This window comes from Varroa destructor, unplaced genomic scaffold, assembly GCF_002443255.2.
Source record: "Varroa destructor unplaced genomic scaffold, Vdes_3.0 BEIS01000002.1, whole genome shotgun sequence".
NCBI classification, from domain to species: domain Eukaryota; kingdom Metazoa; phylum Arthropoda; class Arachnida; order Mesostigmata; family Varroidae; genus Varroa; species Varroa destructor.
The window spans coordinates 55540108-55563813 of NW_019211455.1; the positions used below are offsets into that span (position 1 = coordinate 55540108).

At 39.7% G+C, this 23706-nt stretch overlaps 2 protein-coding genes across 19 annotated transcripts in view; one reads left to right on the forward strand and one right to left on the reverse strand.

The window, feature by feature from the left end:
* LOC111245821 (uncharacterized) overlaps positions 1-23706 on the reverse strand; it is a 45190-nt gene that overhangs the window by 5105 nt on the left and 16379 nt on the right. For 5 of the 15 annotated variants that reach the window (XR_015320801.1, XR_015320800.1, XR_015320797.1 and 2 more), the window contains 3 exons: positions 17784-17934; positions 17335-17576; positions 9188-9408 (listed from right to left, as the gene is read on the reverse strand). Coding sequence is in view for 1 of the 15 variants with exons in the window: in XM_086979834.1 (XP_086835960.1) it covers positions 353-373 (21 nt within the window). In the remaining 14 variants the exon portion in view is untranslated. The other 10 variants (XM_086979834.1, XR_015320798.1, XR_015320795.1 and 7 more) reach the window with 10 other exon arrangements.
* CYLD (ubiquitin carboxyl-terminal hydrolase CYLD) lies at positions 7346-23582 on the forward strand. Of its 4 annotated transcripts, none has more exons than XM_022791290.2 (12): positions 7346-7857; positions 8110-8177; positions 9213-9459; positions 14237-14296; positions 14500-14831; positions 15064-15162; positions 15494-15622; positions 15868-16035; positions 16218-16412; positions 16777-16946; positions 17328-17548; positions 21151-23582. In XM_022791290.2, exons 2-12 carry the CDS (start codon positions 8175-8177, stop codon positions 21321-21323), a joined length of 1797 nt encoding a protein of 598 aa, XP_022647025.1. In that variant the 5' UTR covers positions 7346-7857; positions 8110-8174; the 3' UTR covers positions 21324-23582. The 4 variants fall into 4 exon arrangements, with proteins under 4 accessions (XP_022647025.1, XP_086835922.1, XP_022647026.1 ...); XM_086979796.1 differs by having other exon boundaries at positions 7346-7530; XM_022791291.2 differs by lacking the exons at positions 7346-7857; positions 8110-8177 and adding an exon at positions 8276-8869.

Consider the following 23706-nt stretch of genomic DNA (forward strand, 5'->3'; position numbering starts at 1 on the left):
TCGTAAAATAAAGCAAGTACAAGTTACCGGGCTCAAGTAACGGCTCTTCGTCATTTCCGTCAGACTCACTTTGAGGCCGCTGCAAAATCGGTGGAGAAAAATCGTCCGCTGTAAGAAGTTCGTCTTAGATAATGTAGGAGATATCACCTTCGATATGGAGGACGTGGCAGCTCTCGACCCGAGGTACCACCCGAGGGCAATGGTACCGATAGCAACATTGAGCACAATTGTCAGAACTGTTGAGTTTTTTTCCTTGGGTAACGCCATGACGAACACGTCTACGAATTGTGTTTGTAGATAGAAGAAAAACGTTACACGAAACACAGCATTTACGAGAGATAAATATAATTACCTTATTACAGACGGCTACCATTGATGCTACCCGCTGCTAAAGGTCCTGTAGCAGGTGACACAGTTAAGGTCGGTGCTGGAAATTTAAAGTCCTACTAGATCCCCGTTATATATCCTCAATTGAACGAAGTTATCTTCATCAGAGAAAAGAATATGCCTACAGACGCAGACCAAGTCACCTTCAACAACTTCAAACAGCCTTCCATAGCAGTTCTATTACACTAACGGTCGTTGGATTTCTCGCAGATTTCGAAATGTTATAGTTTCCGAAAAACAAATCATCATTTATGTGTGGCCGCTGCTGCGGCACGCAGAGGTACGGGCATCATCGACCTGTTCTTAAATGCGGAGATGTCCTGTGGGGCATCCGTCGACGTCAAAATTAATGACGTTCGATGTGCGATATGGATAATATATATATGCTCGTAATGTTTGCTGCAACAAGAAGTTGCACTTGCGAAAATGGCGGTAATTCAAAGAGCCTTTTTTAAATCGGCGGCCCTGACATAACAACTGCATCCGGTTTATATTCGAATACAGATTATCATACGCCAGTACACTTACAGAAGCTCGTAATTCGCAGATTTTCAATGTGGCTGCTTAATTAAACGGTACCGCAATATATAGTTAGTAAGTCAGAAAATATAGAAAAATAAAGTATAAATTCTCATCCAGTGCATTTTATTTGCGCTGAGTCTGGCAAAAAATTCTCATGCTTTACACGGTGCACGTGGCGTGCACACTAGGGTAACAACTTCGTGCTGATGACTGATTTCCCCGTTGTACGTTACTGATGAGATTGAATCCTTAACGGGTGCCGCAAACATCAGAGGCGAAAGCGATGCCGTGTCATCAGTTAGGCAAGATGCTATTAAGCGAACGCAGAACACAGTGGATCAGCTGTTGCTTGAAGATCTGGGTAAAAAAAGTCGACTAATGAAAACAGACAGATTTTTTTTTATATAGAAAGCTTCTATAACAGGCTCTTTTAGTAATAAGTCGATTCTGCTGTACGTCACAAAAGATACTTCCATGTAACGATGTAAAGCTATTCAGAAAATATAGAAAAACAAACAAACTATGCCCGAACGACAAATTTTATTTTCGCCGTTGCTGGAACAAAAATAACAGCAGAAAGCAAAGGACCGTAATAGTTTCAACCATATGATTAATTTACATATAAAAATATGTAAAGGTGTTCAGCAATACACTATGGAATAAACACTAAAGAACGGTTGTTACGGAACGTAGCGAAACTGTAAGGAGCCGTCAGTGTGGTACAGCCTACAATTAGGTCCATTTATAGCTGGTCCTGCATGCGCTCACGAATGACAAAGGGCCCCGCTGTCGTTCTGGTTCCGAAAACGTTAATTCGACGACGATGATGGAGGTCATGGTGGAAACTCTTTCAGTGAAGCATTATGATGGACTATGTGTTGCGATAAAGATCACATGTCGATTACGTCGTGTTCATTTCTTTTTAGAGCGATGTGGCAAAACCGCATAGAGTGTATACAGAATAACTACGTAATCTAACGTATTCTAGCATACGCAATCGCCACTACATCCTCACTTATAGATCTGTTTATTCAAAATATTACACACTGTAACCATTTGAATCTATATGGAACATCTGACAAATAGATGAGAGCGCCAAATAACCATATGCATATTCAAATCGTGTATGTACACGATTAATTACAAAACTGTATATGTATTCCAACTTCTTGCGAAATAAATTATTTTTACGCGGAAGTTTTTAACTGTCGTATATTAGATAAATTTTTATACCAAGAGACTGATCAGGTTAAACAAAAAACGAATGTATGTGAAATACTAAATAAGTAGAGCACAATGTGACCTTACTAGGAATTATTTCTACTAGACTGTTACAGGTGAGTACGGCGAACTTTGAAGTTAAACAACTTTTGAGCTAGCTTGCCTAAAATGATGATCGTTTAGTAAATTCGCCATAGTGCTCTGGCAACTTTTCGATAGTCCTTCACCCATAATATGCGATTCCATGTGTAGCTCATCTATGGCTTCTTGAAAAAAGCAGTAGTGGAATACGTTAGGGTATAGTAAGCCCCGCATTCGCGAACTAAACGAGAGGTCTGGCAAAGCTGACATCAAGCACCTTCGATTGTCATGCCAACGATTTGTGAGGAAAACTCAACATAGTGGACTGCATTCGTTGTCCCATATTCGACGATATTAAAATATAACAGATGCCCCTAGTGCCCGTCACCAGTACTATCAAGGCTTCACGTCCGAATCGGCTCGACACTGCCACCGACTTCAGAACAATGCCATTCATCCACCTGATCTCTCTCTTACTGGCAGTAGAGGCTGAACCATACCTAGTCTATGGCGACCGTTTTATTAATCAAACTTCACAAATATGGAGCACACCACACGCATTTTCAGCTGGCCTAAAGTCAATTGATGGAGGACCTATTTTTATTTAGTTATGTCTTCCGTAACGTATTACAGGTGAGAATTTCAATCAGACAGCCTTTAGACACCGAGTTCTGCATTCGTGAAACGCCTTCGTGATTACGGAAATATATTTTCATCCTTTGAGTTCTGGGATCTGGTCAACCTCCTCTTCTTCTTGGTTTTCAATACCCAAGTTTATATTCTTAAAAGGTTTACACCAGTAACGCATTGTGTTTTCGCTTTACGTCTCCCTCCTGAATACCTTCATCAATCTTCGATGAATTTCCATACTACTGTGGTTTTCGAGCGAACAAAAATTTAACCACTGAACATTTATTTTATAGGCTAGAACGACTTTTTTTCCTTCTAAACCCATTTCTCTAAGAGTGATTTCAGTGAAGCCAGCCGAAATCGTCTATAGTTCAAATGTTATTCTATTCCAAAGTACGCCGGGATCACTTGCAACAGTCTACTTAATAGTAAACCCTGAGTGAATGGAACTACGGAAAAATACCTAAGCGTAAGTACTCGAGGAAATTAGTTCAGGAATGAGAGTACTAGATAAGTTCGCCTTGAGCCTTACTATCGAATAATGGCTATTCAACGTGTGTAGATACTCTCCCGATACCCAAATAAAATAGTACATACTATATAAAACTTCATGACTTACATTAAATAGGGCCATACAGTAATTTGTCTCAAGGTAGCACCCTATCCAGGACGGTTCCTAAACTGCGATTAGCTCTAAACGTACTAAAATTATTGATATTACCTTTCTCTAAAACACCCTCTGGTGTCTGAACTCTGGTACTGCAGCCTGGAAGACGTATGAGAACAGGTGTCACCTCATTCTCGCTAATGGATGTAGTTCCGATCTGAACACCGTTTAAAGCGGCTCCTTTTAAAGCTCTATAAGAATTGGCCCCGTTTTTGATACGTAACTTCGACACGTAAAATCTGTCCAGAACAAAACGAACATTCAATGAATCTAGCCAATATGAAAATAATCTAAGGTTTCAAAATCGTCGCAGCTGAAAAGCCTAAACAGCTACATGGGCAAAATTGAGATGTACTAAAGAAAATGGTAAAGTGAACAGCTAATAATCGTCCCCGGTTTCCTAGCCATTTAGTGTGGGGCATTGTCGAATTAAAGACAATGCACACCCTGAAAATATTTGATAAGGAGTTCCCTATAAGAAGGCGAATATCTCCCTCATGTCTTCTACAGTGTAAATTGTTTGTTCACGTAAAATGTGTCCTTTCAACGTACCCTAGGTATACCGGCAGTTATTTTTGGGCATATGGGGAGGCATCGCATGAGAAATATTTAATTATGGCTTGCTTTTACGACTCTTTCAAACTCGTATTGTATTTGCAACTGATGAAAAATGCCTTACTACACACAAGTATGCATCTTGATGGTGATCTAGAAAACTTTTGAAACTTTAGCCCTCTGAAAATTCAATGGGATTAGTATAATTCGACATTGAGAAATTTTTCAAACCGTTCAAAAACCAGGATCTTTTGTCTTCAGTTTGCAACGTGAGCATGACTCCATTCCTAGAGCCCGCCTATACCTGAAATTTTAAAGATAAAACACTTTCTAACTTACTTTAAAGTAACTTTTTTATTACTACTGTTTGGAGTCTAGTCGACTATTTATTAAGTAACAAACAAGAAGCGCCTTCATCAAGAGAGACAATATATTTGCGTACTATTGACACATGCATATCACGCACGCTATAAACAATAACGCTACTTAGGTAAATTACAATACATACAGGATTTCCCAACGGAGATACTGCTATAACTTCAATGCTCGTGCCTCTGCAGGGTGATATCGAAAATGCCGTCGGTATTATATTGAATCGAATTTCCTGTATCCACGTCATAGCCATACAAATCCAGATGCTCCGCTTCCTCGGCGGCTATCTTCCAGTTAGGGAAGATATTAACAACTACTTTTGCCATAGACCATGGCCGTGGCTATAACTATAGAATGAAAGGAAAAGAAGCACTTACTAATAGTCATCATCTACCTAAGAGTTCTTGTCAATTCTCAATAAATAAAAGCTATATAATAGTAAATCCATGACATCAGACAGTGCATGGTAAAGCTACTGTTAAAAACGTCATGCAGCAGAACAATATAATGATCTGAACCCAACTGTAGAATTGTCTTTAAAGGGCACCCGCTTCTCTCATTTATTATATAAGCCGCATAAATGAAGAGTTAATTTAACTTGTAGGACAGGAACCAACTTAGCAATGAAAGCCGACTCTGGAAGTTGCGTGTGGTTAGAAAATAAAAAGAAAAATCAAAGGTTGATTGTAGTAGAAACACGTGTAAGACTTGCATTCATCCCCAAGGTAGTTAACTTTTTTTTTTTTTATCTACTTCCGTTTAACCGCATTTGGTTCTCAATAGTGTCAAGCTCGTATAACCTAGTGCCTTTTTTAGTTCATCCGGCACTAGCGGTATATCGATAAGCACGAACTGCAGCACTATATTGTCAGAAAAACGTATTCGATAGTTACATGACGGTAAAAAAAAGTTGAAAAATCTCATATTGTCCGCTTATTGATGTATGTAGCGAGGGCTTTCCACTTGTTAATCACTAGTCGTAAGTTCCCACTTGATTCCCGAGTAAGATAGAGACACCGTACCTGAACTTAGGTTCATAACGTGATAGAATATAGGTGACGAATATGTCACAATACGTGTATTTATTTTTTGTCCCCTGCTGAAGCAATCTATTATCGAAGTCTGCCTAGACTTCTATGATAATCTTTTAAAATGATATGATTCTACTTGAAGGAGTGTTATGAGCTTTACCATTTTAGATAAGATATGCCGTGATGCGCTATTAGCAATGCACAGCCTGTAAGTAAGTCAACCTTAACGTGTATTTATTAATTAAGAAACTTACTGAGGCCTCAGGGCCATGCAGCGTCTCTAAGATTAAGTGCAACGTTCAATAAAGCAAATAAAGTAAATGTCTCTTCCAAATCAATTTTAAACGGCTGATACCCATTTGCAAAGGCCACCTACGGCCATTTTAAACTTATCATGACGATTGCGCATGAATAGCCGAAACTTTGCACTGTTGGGCGGACGATACATTAAAGCAGTCAACAACGCTGCCAAATTGACGGCTCTAGGCATTGACGTACACATCCGAAACTGATCTCAAGCCACTGTACTATTAAACTGAATATAAAAAAAAAGCTCAGAACTTCACAAAAAGACGAACTCACACCTAACAACTTCGCTGTATATTGGTGATTCTATAATGTCGCCTATCAACGTACGTCACGCGACGTCTCCTGCAGAAACAGTGCTAGGACCTTACAAAAAAATCAGTAAATGCAAAAAGCAGCTCCTTTTTACGCCTTTGATATGGAGAGGCAGCTGAAATGTCTTATTACTTATCAAATGTACCTGCTTTGTATGACCTTTTTTTTGCACATTACAAGGCTCATTAGACTAATTTGCCTCTCCAGAATTACCAACAACTTCAGAAAAAAGGGGGTACGCATCAAAACTAATGAGGAACGTTCAACAAAACTGCAACCTCTTTATTGTATGCTTCTTATTCTCAAAAAATCCCGCTCAGTTTTCATTCTTATAGAATAAAACGTGAGAAATTGCAAACGCGATATACCGTAAGTGTTCTCAGTTTTTGTTGGGCCATATTTACGATACATAGAAAAGACGGCCAAAAAATACGCACATACTCACCTTTTTCAAAAAAATTAATTTCACAAAAAACAATTACGAAAAACTTTTTTGACCGTAACATGTGCAATTTTGCGCTTTACGTAGATTTCCTATCGCATTGTCATAAGAAAAGGATTATTCTCTAATACCCCTGAACTGTAAAAATTTTATCGTCGTTGACAGGTGGTTACTGCCCGGTATCACTTGCTTATCAATCAAAATTAATCAGTCGATCATGATTCTGCTTGTTAGTGTTTGTTGTTATGTGCATGTGGTAACATGTTTATCTGCTCTGGCTTAGCGACTTTTGTCTCATTAGCGTTCAACTTTGCCACGTCGATCCAAAGCATGGCGCGAAAGTGCGTCGGAGGTCGCTGACATCAGTTCCTTAGCAGACGCTTGCATCCGAAAATGTTGACAACAAAAAAAGGCTATAGACGTTAGGTTTTGTGATATCTAATACCTGTTCTGTATTTTTTCGACTTATAGCAAGTTTCCCATGCTTTCCATTTGACATGAACGCTGCTAATGGCTACGCACTGCGCTACAAATTGCAGTTTACAATAAACCACGTCATAAAGCCGTTCCCTTGCAAGCTATTGATTATGCTCGCGAGGGGACGGTAGATTAACTAAGCCGATATTGAACGCTCTTTTTTTCATCGTTAGATTTTTGCGAACTGATTCTCCAAAGAGAGAGCCGATCCGAATCATTTGAATTTGGCGGGCTTCGTCCGTGGGTGGCTACCCTTTCTCAAATGAGCCCTTCTCCGCATGGCACGCCGCCAAGACAACTCGGTTTATCTATATGATATCTGGTCTCTTGCTCAAAAGCCTAACTACAATAATAACAACATCTAAAAGAGAGTTAGAACGAGAGAAGCGCTGGGTGGTTTCGAAATCGCGACCAGCTGACTCCTGTCAAATGAAGATGTTGCGTTTTCACCCAAATCAATTTCGTGTGAACAGAGGAAGATGGCATAGTGAAGCCATTTGACATTTAGTAGTGTCATGGTCACGGTAGTAAACGCTGATTGAAAATAACCGACTGATTTTTTGCGTTTCTATTAACACGCCGAACGAATAACTATATTGGCAAGGAGCCAAAAATTCATAAGAACATTGCATTTAAGTCTTGGTTATATACTGCAAAACGTTCTAATATATAAAGGCAGCCCAGTTGAAGACGTAGATTACAACGACTGTTTTTATTAGCACTCAAGATTGTTCTTTTTGCCTTAGTTTGAACAACAAGATTTCCAAATCCACTTTCTACTGCAGCGTGGGCGGTTGCTTTCTTACCATAAAAGTTTGATCGGGTGAAAATCGACGAGAAAGACATAGACGGTAAATTCTCCAGCTGTGAGGAAAATCTGTGACTATATGCTGAATTGGCCATCGATCGACATATATGTATTGTCGATGTTTGTGCATTAGTGAGCTTATGAAAAAAGTGATGAAAACTCGATTAACAGTAAATTGACGGTAAATTAAGATTACTTGGCAGAGGGAAGAACCAGGTTGATTTATGTTAGGCTCATACATTTCATCTTGAGTATTTTTTCGTCTCGTGCATTTTAATCCTCGCCCGTGTCGAAGACCGTGTCATGGCTTTAGCAAGGAGAGGTCCGCGGTGATTTGAGACCTCAAGTCCCTTTGTAGCCATGGTGAGTTAATTACAAACAACCTTTAGGACGATGTCACTCGATCATAGCCAGTTGCTCTTGCATTCTATTCAAAACGAACCGAGCCAATGGCGACATTTTTTTCATCGATTAAATCGAACAGCGCAAAGTTGGACAGGTGGTGATCGTTAAATTCGGTATAGACGTGAAAGTAGTTATCATTTTGTAAACATTACATCTTGATCGTGTGACGTAGCATTGCCTCGAAAAGGCGAATAATGTATATAGATTGTTGGTACATGGCGATTCTAGAATGTGTCGTGTTTCATCTTTCCTTTGTAAAATAATACGTCTCTTCTAGACAGTGCTTTCGGAAACATATATTGCTTTCACATCTATATATTTTCAATTGTAACCGCTTCCAATATTCAATAACCTTTGTTATGGGTTTCAACGAATTGAGTCGTTCTTATATTTATAATATCCGGCGTATTTTTCACCTATTTTTATTTTCACAGCACCACCTGAGTCAATGATAATTTTTAGCTAAAAAACTTGGCTTGCCCACTGACGGATTGCAGCTTCTATAGGCAATTAGCATATTATTTTTAATTTTTATTAATGTAACAATAACAAATGATTTTGCTTAATGTATTGAGCCGATAGGAATTCTACAAAAGTTTATTTCAACGTCAGGTGTTTGTGTGTTTTGAGGTGGACGAAATCCATGCATGGTATTTATTTCGCAAAACCGAAACAAGTCTATATATTGAGAATGCTAAAGAATCTGATGTATTTTCTAGTACCGATAATATTCTGGCACGCCGACTGGTTTGCCCAATTTTAGTGATAGAAATATGACAAAACGTAAGAAATATCCTTATACTATGATTTTACCTATCTTTTAAAAGCAAATCGAGGCAGCATTTTCTTGTGAAACTTGCCAGTCCTACACACTGAGAATAAGTTCACGCGTCCCTGCTACTACTATTACATTTTTGATCATCGTTGTCCTTTTATCATAAAAAGTGATACTTTTCCTATGTACATACATGACTGTCATTACCGCTATTACAGGACGGTAAGCGGTCCTCAGGCGGCAGTGGGAGTATAAAGTCTACAGGTGTAATGACCGGCGTGACTATTTCGCCTAGTTCGGCTGTTCAGCAAGTGGCCTTAGTGGAAAAACTGATCGGTGGCCGGGGAACTGCTGAGGTGATAGCAGCTTCATCAAACGTATCCGGAACAACTACAACATCGAACACGACCTTTTCTGGAAGCAGTCATAATAGCAGTATGAGCAAGACGGTCATGCACTCAAACGGTGTGTACAGGTAGAATAGAACCCTACAATTGTTCAAAAACGTCTCTAATGAGGAATATAGTATAGTAGAATTATCCTTATAAAGGCATATATAGGTAAAATGATTTGAGGAATTCTGAATTAAGACTGCTTTTAATATCCAACGATGTATAGCACGAATTTTATATATCAGTTTTGTGAAAGCTTTGTTAATGTCGTCACAAAGCTCAGCTTACCAACGGCTTCGCTTTTTCACAGAGACAAAAATCGGCTGCATTTTGTATTAACAACAAGTTTAAACTGGAGATTTTGAGACAGATGTTTTATTTCTATTTGAAAATACTGCTAGTATCGTTATTTGCTGAGCATTAATATGTCACTAATTAAACAAGTAGCAAGGGGTTTACTTCTAACCCGGTCAAGCTGAAACAATCCTTATGGGTGGGCCGCTCGCAGTTTGTCGGGTATCGAATTAGTAGAACATTAACTGCGTAAATGCCAAATAATAACTGTTTGTTGAAATAATTTGTAGTAGGTGCAATTTTTATTCGAAAGGAGAATGAGATCTGACAAAATAGCGCGGGATATTCTATACGGTACCAGGCGGTGAAATTTGTTTATTTGACCTTGTCAGTGGAAAGCGACGCTGATGATAATTTTGACAAAGACAACACGTGCTGTATAAACATTCGAATTTGTGCATTCTTTTCTAATACGTAAGGTGCCAGAAACATTTGCGGAACCCATTACCATTGACTGAATGCTTAATTAGACCACATTAATTTACGCTCTGGAGGTGCATGCAGTTGTGCAACATTCTCAGCACGGGGACAGACCACTTTGTTAAGTGGCTCTTCTAAACAGATCGAGGCTAAACAGAGTATTATTGGCCGTTCTGTCAGACAAATTCTATCAATTAATACCCACCATGTGAAATATCCCCAAAGAATAAACTGCACTTATTATTTTCGTAGTTAGTCCGTCTCTTATGGAATCTTCAAGGTGTTGTTCAATCAATATTTCAGAAGCAAGTTGCGTTTTCTGTAAATATGGTTAGTATTCGCCGGTACTGACTGCCGGCACACAAAGTTTCAAGTAACTTTAGCTTAATATTTGCGTCTTTTACTCTACGCATTGTTAGATAACAATTGCTGGCTGTTACTAACCCCCTCAGTGTTAGCGAGTTGTATCGACTGTATCCAGTCTAATTAATGACGCTATTTTTCTTCGCTAGACTGCTCAATCGCAGTTTTCGATGGCCACACACAAAAAAATTACGGTTAGTGCTTAGTCGCTGCGATAATAGAACAGTTCTCCTCTCTCAGAAGGCCATAACGCACCGCCTGTTTCCTCACAGGGTCCCCAACAGAGTCGGCAGGGAGCCGACAATAACACTGAGCGGCGGCAGCGTCTTGGCCTGCGATTAGCATCTGCTCTGAGAGCATCATCGGCGCTGAGCCGAAAGATCATGAGTGCGTCGCATGCACTAGTCGTAGTTGGTCCTTCGATCGAAAAAGGCTAATTTCGCATCGCGAGGTTCTTGTTGCAGCTACCGGTTCTTTTATGTGCTGTGGCCTAGATCTTTCCTTGGCAGGAAACTCATGCTTAGCCCCGGCCTGACCAACTGGTTATCTCCGTGGCCAGGTGATCTGGGTAGTGGACCATTTTACGGGCGCACCCGCTGCTACATATTGCATATGATGATTATAATATGTGATGAATCCTATGCTATGTTGTCATTTTACGAGTATATCGAGTGCTCGTTTGGCGCACTTCGGAGTGATATATATTGTTAATGAGTTATTTGTATAGTTCGTAAAGTGAGTGGTTATTTATTGCTATAACCGTTTCTTGCTAGAAACACTGAGAAAATTTTCGAAATACGCTATGGATCTATATTGCCAAACTCGCAAGAACAGTCCAGGAGCCGAGAGCTTTTACTCAGCTCGTGAAACAGACACAGCGTCACTGGCCTCATTTTATATGGACGCATACGACGATCTTACGGCGGATGAATACCAGAGCGCGTTTGAAACGGACCGGGAGTTGACCCCCACTAGACAGGAGGAGCGTGCAAATTCCGCAGAATCTACGCCTAGACATTCGCCTTCCGAACAACTCCGTCAGCAAGAATTGCTCCTGTTGAACCCAAATAAACGGCATAGCCATGACTTGAGTATTTTTTACCGAAATGAGCCTGGTAAGCCTCTTGTGTTGCAAAGAAGTACAAGTTATATGGGTGATAATGTTTTTGCTGCTAAGCCATTGAAGAAAACGGCGAGTTACAGCCCGGTGCATTATTTGAATGATTCATACGATTCTTCTTATCTATCAAAGAGGCGGCCGCCTCCAAATCGTGCTCGACAATGGAAGATATCTATGGAGCGGATGGCGGAAAAGGAACGTGAAAAGAAGCAAGAATCAGAGTCGAGAAGCGAGTTACGAATGGCGTTAGAATGTCCCGTCGAAATTCCTTTACCCCAACCGCGGGAGATGGAACTGATAAAGTCGGTTCTCGATGAAACAAAACCAGCGAAAATAACCAATCACGAATTACATTCGAATATCCACACTTTAGTTAATAACGATTCTCAGCGAAAACAAGTATCATCCGGGTTTAATGAAAACATTTGCAGAGCTGATGGAACTAAATTTAGGATCATTAAGAATGATGGTACTGCTCTATCCGATGACACCAAACCCGTTGTTCCTCTTTGTTCTACCAAGGTAAAAGATTTTAGTTTTAAGTTTGTTGAGCCGCTAGAAGTAAGTGCACCGCTTCCACAGAAAGACGCTGCTACATTGACAAGTTCTGAAATTAGCAATGGTTTCATTGAAGCCACGTCGCGAAGTGTCCCCGTTAAACCACAACCGTTAGAATCTCCGTTTACTGAGCTCCACAGTTCTTTTAGCACAGCTTATGCGCCGGTGGCCCGTTTTTCACGGACTGCTTCCTTTGATTCAACGCCAACTTTCCCGCGGAAGGCTACCGATAACATGGAACTTCAGTTCAGCACCGATTTGCCCTCGAATTCTCGAGGTAATTCTCAGTACACAGCGTTGCCCTTGCGACCTTCTCCGATTCCTATTTATCCAACTCCAACGCTAGTGTGCGTCACTCCGCCCAGAAGCCCAAAATCATCAGCACCGAGACCTTTGTCACCTGCAACGGAAATCTCTTCTCTGTTGCCGCTGTCTAAGTTCAGACCGTTGTTAAACACCTTGCCACCAGCTGGCAGAAATTCGTCTTCTGCTAAATCTCAAGACGATGTGCCGCGAAGGCCAGCTCGATCAAAACGAGGCACTCGATCCGCCCATGCTAGTCGACAACACTCTGTTACACGAGACGATATGAGGGATAGCACTCGTGATCTTCAGGAGCAGATCCAAAGTCTCCTATCGAGTTTAAAAAAACGACTTAACAAAAGTGGCTCATTAAGACGATTACCAACAGGGGGCGGTTTCGGAAACGACGATTCAGGTGAACTATCCCCATCGAGAAGCAATACATCACTTTCAGAGAAACCTACAAGGTACTCGTCAATCAAACGGGAATCAACGATGGAAAAACTTGAGAACATACTGAGCAGTTCTTCGGAGACGAAAAAAGTTGGCATGTTTGATGCTGAAAGTATTGAAGAGTTAAGCACGTACGGCCGCATTGGCGACTACGGGAAGGCTAACAATACTGAAAGTGCGATCTTTGAAGAGTTTGACAAACATTTCGATCTTATGCTTGAGGCAGACAGCGGAGAAGAAGACGATTTTGTTAAAATCACGGACGATGGCGGCCAGCCATCGTCTAGTGTTTCGCAGACGTTTTTCAGTGGCGCGCTAAGTAAAACGCAGGAACGCCGTCGAAGCAGAGCTAAAAGTCCACCAATGAACGAATCAGACTGCAGAGACCGAAAGGGTAACTGGGGTTGCGATGACGGTTTACCCCTGGTATTACCCCCATCCCAAAATTTGTATCGTATTTCACCGCCTCGGAAAGCCCTTGGGACAATGGTCTCTGAACCGCCTCTAGTACCAGCAAAACAAAGAACCTCCCGAGACGAACAAACAAAATTGTTCAGTGGTTCGGCACCAGAACAAGCATCGCTTAAAGGAACTTCGAATAAACAACAGCAAATTATCAATCAGCAGAGCGAGCAGCTAAAAAAGCTACAGAAGAATCAGGAGGAGCTGGAGGAAAAAATGCGACTTCTACAAATACAACTTGAGCAACAGCAAAAATACACGGAGCCACTGTTTGAACAATATCCACCACCTCTTATTCATATGAAACGAGGAGCCTCAAGAGTTTTTGAGGCTGAAAATCATTATAATCAGCTACCAGCAGCGGCCTCATCGCAGTCCGCCGGAAATAGTGCTATGGTATCTCCTTATAGTTTTGCTGGTTATAATAACATTGGTGTACAAGCTCAATCACCTATCCTAAATCAATTTTACATCAACTCTCCTCTTCAAACAAGAAATAATAGACTCCAAACATCGAAACCCCCTGGCGCTCAGCTTTGTGAAGAGCGGCTACTCGTTGCATCACTGACGGAAATGGAATATCCAGATGAGAACACCATCGATACCACCATACCTATGGAATCACGAATGGTCAGACAAGATGGTATGTATAGATTGAAGTGGGCTTAAAAACGGATCAGGTGCAAAGGTGTGCATTGATTTCTAATACACTTGAATAATTAAGCCGTTTTCTTGTTTTGTCCTACTTTATATTGCTGCATCTTGTGTTGTTTCAGACGAACTATTTTCTACTAATACGTTGCAATGTTTGTTGCAGGAGATCACCGATCGCCCATTGAGCGAGCTGACACCAGTGGCAACCTTCAAATTCCTTATGGTAAGAGCAATTCGATTTATTAATTAGGGCTCTTTTTTTATTGTTTGGTACCTGCGATTTATATTTGAGCTAAAATCGCTTGAACTCGGTTTAAAAATTGAAGATTTTTCGATTTCTTGTGGCGAATTTACCTAGCGTCCATGTAGATGGACCCAATCACTTAGCGTGATTCAGAATTGTGTGCATATCGCATTATTTTTCAGATGACTTTGTCTTTGAGATAGGGTCTTTGGTGGGGGTGATGTTGCCGCCCGAAACGGTGGGGTCCGGTCGGCCTGGATCGGAAGGTGTTGGTAGTATGGCGTACGGTGTCGTCAGATGGACCGGTTATATAAATGACGAGCCGATGCTTGGGTTGGAAATGGACGATTACGGCTTTCAATCAGGATATTTACACGACGCATGGTACTTTGAATGTGAGCAGGGCAAAGGATTGTTTGCCCGTCCAGAGCAGTGTGTGCCCGATGAGCGCATCCAACAGATGGCGCTTCTGGATGAAACTCCACACCATGACGCTCACGATAATCAACTGTTGGTGCGTGAGTCGCTAATAGATAACGTTGGATTGTTCACTGAACAACATGTAGTGAATCACCAACGCCTGTCAGAATAATATGCTTTGCTATAATACGTTACCGAGCTTGAGATGTGAGTTTTTAAAGCACTATTATTACTTTCACGTAAACAGAAGCTGTTAATTTGGTTGTTAGTTGTTCATGAAATTGTTGCAAATAAATAACTGAATTGCTTGATTTATCCGTTTCCAGAACATGGTGTACGATCCGCTTCCTGGAGACTTTCCGCCTCTGTTTATCATTGGTACCAAAGACCTTTCCCATCTTGTCGGCCGCTGTAAGGGTATCCAGGTAAGCGACGAAGCGAATAATTATGGGTCACATGGACGAGGCGGAGCGTGAAATTTTTGCAAAAGCAAGGCTTATAACTACGTGCGCGTGTCTTAACACGAACGCTTCATTGAGTTACGCTTGACTTCTTAATCGCTAGGTCAGATTATATATATATATATATATATATATATATATATATATATATATAACACCTTGCAACGTTGACAACTTGGATGATTTTACACCCTTGTGAACAGCAGTCGATTAAGCTAGGATAAAACTGTTTTTTCAACACTTTGTTTAGTACTATAACAAATTCGCTTTGTATTTGGGTCTTTTTCCTTCACAGGGCCACCACAATTCATGTTATCTCGATGCCACTTTGTTTGCTATGTTTACGGCAACGTCTGTATTCGATTTTATTATCAATCGACCACGTGAGGACGGTGACATTCCAGAATACGACCAAGTTCAAAAAGTAAATAGCGGTTTATTTGTTGTCATGTTCGATACATCTGCTGGCCAAATAGTCTATGTCATTCAAAGACAAAGGACTCAGGAAAACTCAAAGCAAAGAAAGGCTAGAAATGCTGTAACATTTGGAGGGTTAAGGCTTAGTTAGCTTGCTAGTAAGTATAACGTACGATACAAAAAGACTCAGGTATGTGTAATAGCCCATTGTTATGTAACTAGTGCCCTAACGTTTTGTTATTATGTTGACAGGTCTTGAAAGAGGACATTGTAAATTGCCTTCGGGCTCATCGCTTCGTTGGTGCCGCACAGGTGATGAAGTTGCGTGAACTACTTGACAAGTTAGGCTCTGTATCAGGTCTCACTTGTGAGGAAAAGGACCCCGAAGAGTTCTTAAATTGTTTGACCCAAATGCTGCAGGTACAGAACCAAAGTGATGAAGATGCAGTAGAAAAAGTATGCTTAAAATGACCATTTTATGAAACTCATTAGCCTACAAACACTTTGTAGCCTACGAAAATCTGCTATCGTCGTGCCTGAACGACGTCAATTCACTCCCTTCTCAGCAAATGTTAACGGCTGGTTTTTCATGTTATTTCAAGGTGGAACCATTCTTACAGCTGAGTTCGGGCCAATCCGCGCATCTATACCAATTGTTTGTTGAAAAGGATGACGGTCTAGGCATTCCATGGTTTCAGCAGATACTGGAGCAGAGCTTTTTCCATCAAGACCTAAAATTACGGCAACTTCCATCTGTTTTCATTGTTCAGATGCCGCGTTTTGGACGACAGTTCAAGGTAACTAAAAATTACTCTAATACTTCAGATGCCCTTATCATCGCGATATCAGCCGTTTCGTAGATCGTATGGGCCAGTTTTTGTTGGTGTTTATTGCTTAGAGTAAATACTATAAGTTATAGGTTCTTTTTCGTCGGATAAAAACAGTTTCGTGGTTAGCTCGACACTAATGATCACTGATATTCCACTTGAACGTAGCAATAATAATTTATTGATAACCAATTGAAAAAAATTAGAGATATTTTTCAGGAGACCATTTTCTTTGAGTCAGCTTCTACATAGCTTATATTCAGCAACGTTATTGTGGATGTAGACTTCATGTAGGCATTAAGTAACAAAAAAATTTTGGTTTCTATATATACAGGTGTATCCCCGAGTTATACCGAGCCTTCAGCTAGACATGACAGACCTGTTGGCAAATTCGCCACGGCCATGTCACGTTTGCGCGGGCCTCGCACAAGTCGAATGCCCTGATTGCTACACGCACGTAAAAGCTATTGAACGGAGCACTTTCTGTGACGCCTGTTACAATCGGTTTGTTTTCAGCATTCTCAGGTTAATCACGCGTACGGTGTCTGAAATCACGAAACGCTGAATTGAACAGATCCCGGATCAAATTTTGGTTTTTATCAGCGTCATTTTATTTATATTGCACATTGGTCGAATTAACTTTATATTTTTGTAACAAATGTATGTAACATGACGATATCCAAACTACTTCTAAAAGTTCTTCTTAATTTTTATATGACTTCATGGTCATTTTCATTGTTTACGTTAATTATGTAGTATCGCTGTATGTGTCATATGCGTGAAGTGTACATGATGCGCTATCTAGCGTAGATTTTAGATGCTTTTGTGCTTATTATAGTGAACCTATTTGCCCACTGGCTTGTTGACTTGTGTCAATGCTTTCAGGACTCACTTAAGGATGCCAACGCATCGGGGCAGTGCTAAGCGGCGTCTGACTGTTTCCGCAGGATTCCAAGACTTCTCTTCGACGAAACATCTTCCGCGTCATTTTATGGAGCTATTTGCTTTGCTGTGTATTGAGACGAGCCATTACGTTGCATTTGTAAAGTGTGGCCACCAGGCAACAAGCCCATGGGTATTCTTCGATTCAATGGCAGATCGGCAAGGTACGTGTTCGAGCGGCTTCGTCTGTTCCTGACCAGTTAAGGGAGTTAGTTTTCATTGTGAGCTTTATATACTTTTTAGCAATGGATTATTTAAAAGGATTCTTGATATGATGATTTTAAGAGGATACAATACAACTTACGAATAAATTATCGGGTCAAGAAAACATTAAAGGAAACTCTCGGCTTTTATTGGTTGAAAGACATCAGCCAAGCCTATGGCGTTACACTGACTTACCAACATTGTTTAGAGTCACGTTTGGTAGGCGCCTCGATCGCTGACATGCAGGTTAATGATTCACCGACACAATTTTGGGTCATTCCAACGTTCTTTTTTCGTGTTTTACAAGAATTTTGAAGTGTATGGCCTCCGGTCGTGTTTTGTTTTTCTGGGAAATAAAAATTATGTGGAACGCTTTACGAACCGGGCTATGACTTAACGTCTAGTCTACGTATGGTACTATCGATTCTGCGAGGGACGAGAAAAACACACTCTAGTGCGAACAACTTGTCTCAGCAAGTGCAGAGCAATCATGGGAAAAGCGAAAGTACTCATGCTGGGAAATAGCCGAATTACGTTCAAGAAGCTCGTAGTAAAGTTAGACACCTCACACGATTTTTGTCGCATAATTTTTTGGGATCGAAAACATCCAAGAAAAACCAAAGTAGCGTCGAGGTCTATTTTTATGACTGATTTTGAAGCGTACAACTGAAATTTGGACGACTGTGAAATGTATAGTTGCCAAATTGCGGGTACTTTTTTGACCCAATAGTATATATATCGGAATTTTACAAGCGGATCTAAATGATTCCCAAAGTTAATATTTTTTAAACTACGCGCCGCCAGCAGACGAAATTCAGTCAGTAAATAGTCCGGTTTTCTAGAAACTTGTACATAGAAACCGCTTGAATTTTGAAGCAAACGCTTTGAAAAGAAACGCGTAGTTTTGATTCTTAAAGTTTACTTAGTGTATACTCAGATCTTCTAGAAACATATGAAAACCGGTTGAGTTCTTCAAGAGCTATAAGTACAGAAGGAAAAACATCTTTTTGTCTCGAAAATCAATGCTTCGTAATCAAGCTTTCGTTATTTGAAGGTCACAGCGTTACGGAAATTTATTAAACGATGATAAACGCATTAGGCAAGGAGGCCTGAAACGAAAGCACAGTATGTTCGACAAGCAGATGTCGAAACCCAAAAAGTACAAACGCATTGCCACCATCGAGGAGGTTTTTCACAAAAGCAGAGCTTGAAATTTATAGTCGATTAAAATTGATATTTCACGTGTAACGTATTACAGATGCATAACAAGAATACTAAAAATATTAAAACTGAGTAAAAACGGGTTTCCCATTAGTTGGTAAGGCGCGAAGTATATTACGCGCGCAATCTGCGACTTTTTTAATGAAAACTCCGTTTGAAGCATGCAGTTGCTACGAACGAATCGTAGCTCAAGCTTTGCGGCCGGCCGGAGGGAGACCAAGCGAGAGAATGGCATAGCTTGAAAGAGAAATCGAGCTCGGTGGCGATGTCGATTAGATTTGGATATAAGATGACTGTAGCACCTTTAATAAGTGTCAAAGGCTTCTAATATTATGAAATACTCGGTAGAAATAGGATACTGAATTCAGCTTGCTATCCCGACTTCCTTCAAGGGCTATTGGTGCGACAATCGAAAATACAAAATTTGATTACACACCCAATCGCCATACCTCAGTTATACTGGATTGAACAAGCAGATATCCAACGTTGACTTCAATTGGCTTATTTTTCCAATCTAAGTTCACGTGACTGGGGGCTTTTCATGCGCTAAAGAGGGCAATTGCTGGGCAAGCGTATCCCACTATCGATTTGTTCGAAGCAGCCATCGATTGCATAGAAGAACATGGATGGCTGTCCAGAAGCTGCCAGGGTGCTGGGACAAATGTGTAAAAAATAAACGTAAACACATGTGAAAAGCAACCATTCTAATCCAACTAGCTTAAACGTTATTTAATTTTCAAGCTTGTCGGAGAACTTGCGCCGCATTTCAGAGCGGCTTTTTGAATGCTTCATTGAAATGTAAGCTTTTTTGCCGTTCATATATAATAAATGCACACCATAACAACCTGTCAGCAATAATTAGCTTTATGGAAAAATCAGTTCACAGCATTACAAAAAAGGACTACGTTGAAATAACAAACCACCTACAATATGAGGTGGATAACCTATATCCTAAGAATACGCCCCTTTCACGCATTTCCTTATAATTGAGAATCTGAATATTGATGTTAAATAATTGAAAGAGAAGAAGACTTAAGTTACAATCTAACAAGACGCGTCGGAGATTGCAACTGTGATAAGCTTTATTTACCTAAAATATGCTGTATTGTAATTGCTGTTCGCTACAGTCTTCACTCTTCATCGTATTGATGTATTTATGAGGTGCTATCAACTTACTTTGGAGAAAAAAAGCTTATTACAACTTGTGGAAAAGGAATAATTGCGAAAAATGTCTGACTGTTCAGAAAAACCAGCTTGTGCAAACTTGGTATTACAAATAACTCCTAAATCTATTTGAACAACAAGAGCCTGATTAAGAAGAAAATTTCGCTTTATCCGCTTATTGAAGAGCTTTCCTTAGTAGTTAATCAAGTAAGCGTTTTAAATTGCATTGTAATTTTGTTTATAACTAACGTACTATGGCAGGTTGCGAAAAACGCAAACTGCCACGACAAATTACTCCGTGCTTTATTATTGATATTTTGCAATTGCTATAGTAGCAACCTGCCGTTGTACCAAGCTGTACAGTGGCATTTTGCTAGGTTTTATTTCCTTGCGAGGGCATCTTTAGAGAAAATGTCTCCTTGAGTTGCCTTTAGCAGTTGTCTACTTCAGATTTACAGGGTGGTTGTGCTTGTCGAAGGGGCATTTATTTACCTTAGTTACGTATAGTCGGCTATGCCCTGATTGTAGATCTGTGGAAGCCGTATCATTAATCTATCTCATGTCATCTCTGATTCGATTCGTACTACCCGCACACGCTAAATAAAAAGTTGATCTCTTGCAAGTTCTCAGTAATTTGAAATTAAACTTAGTAGTTTATTCAGAAATCTACTCATAATACATACTCGCTACAGTGCCTTAGAGTGGATAAGATGTAGCAATTCCGAAGCGGCAGAGGTTTGGCTCAGTACTTCAGATACGTACAGTAGAACCTGTTTAATTCCATTGAAGTCGAGCTTAATTTATATAGTTTGCCGTTACGTTTTTATTGTGTATATCTGAAGTTACCTAAACAGGAAGAACTTAATTTGTTAATACTTAAGGACCGCAGCTGTATTTTGTTTCTGAAAAATGTTTATTAGTCAAATTATCAAATCGACTAGATATTAGCATAAAGAAATTGACAAGCTCCTTATAGTATTCAAGAAAAGCCTTAAACTTACTGTGAAAGTGCTGCACTGCTTAGAAAAACAAGCAAACTAATAAAGCAAGCCATTTATTGGCATGTATTGGCACGGTTTATGGCAACAGGAATTTTAGTTGCTCGATTCGAAGGTTAGATTCTCGGTTTTTCATGTGTTTTCTTCTTACCTATACATCTGATATATTTCTTTTACAGGTCAAAATAACATCCCTGAGGTGGTCAGCTTTGATGAAATTTACGAATGGCTATCGCCAGAAAGACTCGAAGCTCATCCTGATGATCGCAGTCTTCCGCCACTCGTAAAGAAGATTGTCGCCGACGCATACATGTGCCTCTATCGTAGCACAACAGTTGCTATGTACAATTGACAAGCAGTTGTTACATCGACTTCTGCGGTCTTGCAGAAGACGATATGAAATTTGGGTTTCCAACAGTTCAAAAACAAGAGGAAGCTGACGACACACCCGTCACCAGAAAAAGACATTACATCTCGATGACGCTTGAAGTAACTTTCGAATAACCTATAAAAATAGGAAAATAGGTCAACAAATATAGATGAAATAATCCAAATCTATTACAAGTTGGGTTTGGCAAGAAACAGTTATAAATTGAGATTATATGGGGAACCAAGAGTGCCACAGGTCTGAGAGTAATCTTTTGCACCTCGAGGTGCATCTATGTATCTTAAACGAAGAAATATTGTATGATACGAAAACGAAGTGACGGTGATGCTTCACTCAGCTGGAATGTTTCAGTCCTGGACAAAAAATTGCGTTTCATACTGAAGCTCTCGATGCTATCAGGCGAGATGGGTAAAATAGAGGTTCAAAATCATATTGATTCACACTAAAATAGTGTTTTTAAGTAAAGATTTGTTTTTCCGATACTAGTATATTATTTTAAATGAACGGTTCCTTTCTTAACAAGAATTTGATACGTATAATATATAATATCTTTTAAAAACCATAAAAATAGCTAAGTTTAGCGAAGCTAATAATCCCTTAATTGTAAAATTTTGGCTTTAAATAAATGTCTGCTAAATGACGGCACGCATCTACCTCGACGTATGAATGGTTCGATTTTAACATCCAGTACTGCGGTTTGTGTATGAAGTACGATAAACCTATTCGATTTCTTTTGTTTCTCTGGTGCAATATCTACTATTTCCGAAGGTAATAAATTCGTCTAATGATTTGTTGTTATCAGTGAATAATACCTGGTCAAGACATGTACTGTTGTTGCTGAAAAGATGATACCTATAGCTTCTGCGAACTGACTCATAATTGAGCGTTTCGATTCGTCATAATTTAATGGGAAATTTGTAAAAAAAGTGCAAGTTGACAAACAGCATAGCTCTAAGTTACGCATTTGACCCCGGGCCTAGACGAACCAGTTAAAGACGGCTCCGAGATTAGGCGTGTGTCGCGGCCCCTCCAATTGTACGAGGAGGGTTGACGTAAGATCTGTGAAGAACTTATATGGTTTAGATGTCATGCAAGTCTAAATAATTGGTGAGCGCAGGGCATAACCGTATAGACGGGGGCTTTATCCAAAAAATAACACATCAAATAGTCTTCCTTAGATTATTTAGAATAGATACCTGCGGATGCGTATAGTGCTATCGTCAATTTAGTGTCGCTGTGGTAGCTACACGAATAATACTTAATACCAAATGTCAGTGCATCATATCAGACTAAGGTCACGTGCTCAGAAGATCGTTCCTTGATACGAAGTTTTTCAGAGAGTATGACAGTTTACTTGTCAACTCAGTTGTTATATGGTTTATAGTATAGCTATGTATAGTACAGCTTTGACTGATACAGTTGAATTGCATTTCTTTGCTTATATAAACATATATGTTTAAATTTTTTTTGAACGAACGAAATTACGGTGTCTCGTTTTATGATATGCAGAGTTTCTGATAAAGAGCGTTTACCATAAAAAAAAAAAAATGTTATTAGGTCCTAATATACATAAGAAGCAATCCGCCTGTGAACCTTTCCATATTATGCAATGAGTTTATAGTGCCACCAGTGTAATTTCCTCTAACCTCCTTATGGTTTGTCTTAGACCTATGGGAGGCACATGATAATTGCGTTCAACGTAAGTGTAAATAGCTTGTAATCGTTGGCTGTGCCGTCAGACACCCCTTTCCTACACAGATATTCAGATGTACAGTGTAATCTAGAATTAAAAATACCTAGTTCGGTTGTGTATATCTAAGGTCGTTGTTTACTTAATAAATCGTGTCATGGTCATGATATATAGCTGGCGCACATTAAAAGCGATATGTTTTATGCAAATTGTCAAGAACAGGCACATGGGTTATTTACAAAATGATAATAACAAGCGGTCTACAACAAGCTAAGTGAGGCAGAAAAATCGAACGACAAGTATGCCTACTCGAAATATCTAGGCAAATTTCCTTAATCAAGTCAATCAATAATATTCTCGAATTTATAATGGTCACCTGCCGATGACAACTAACAATAAAAGCAGACGATTTTTCAAGCTAAGAAAGGATACTGCTACGCTGCACTTAAAAAGGAAGTTGACATTACTGCTACCCAATAGATAAATATGACTGTTTAATAAACAAAAAGCATTGCAATTTTTACTGTGACATATTATTAGTGGAAGTTTGTTAACCTTTAAACACACTTTTTTACACCTAAGTGTCAAGTTTTTCAAATAGTCACAATTTATAGATATGTACAATTTTTCGTTGGCACAACCTTTAAACAGAACAAC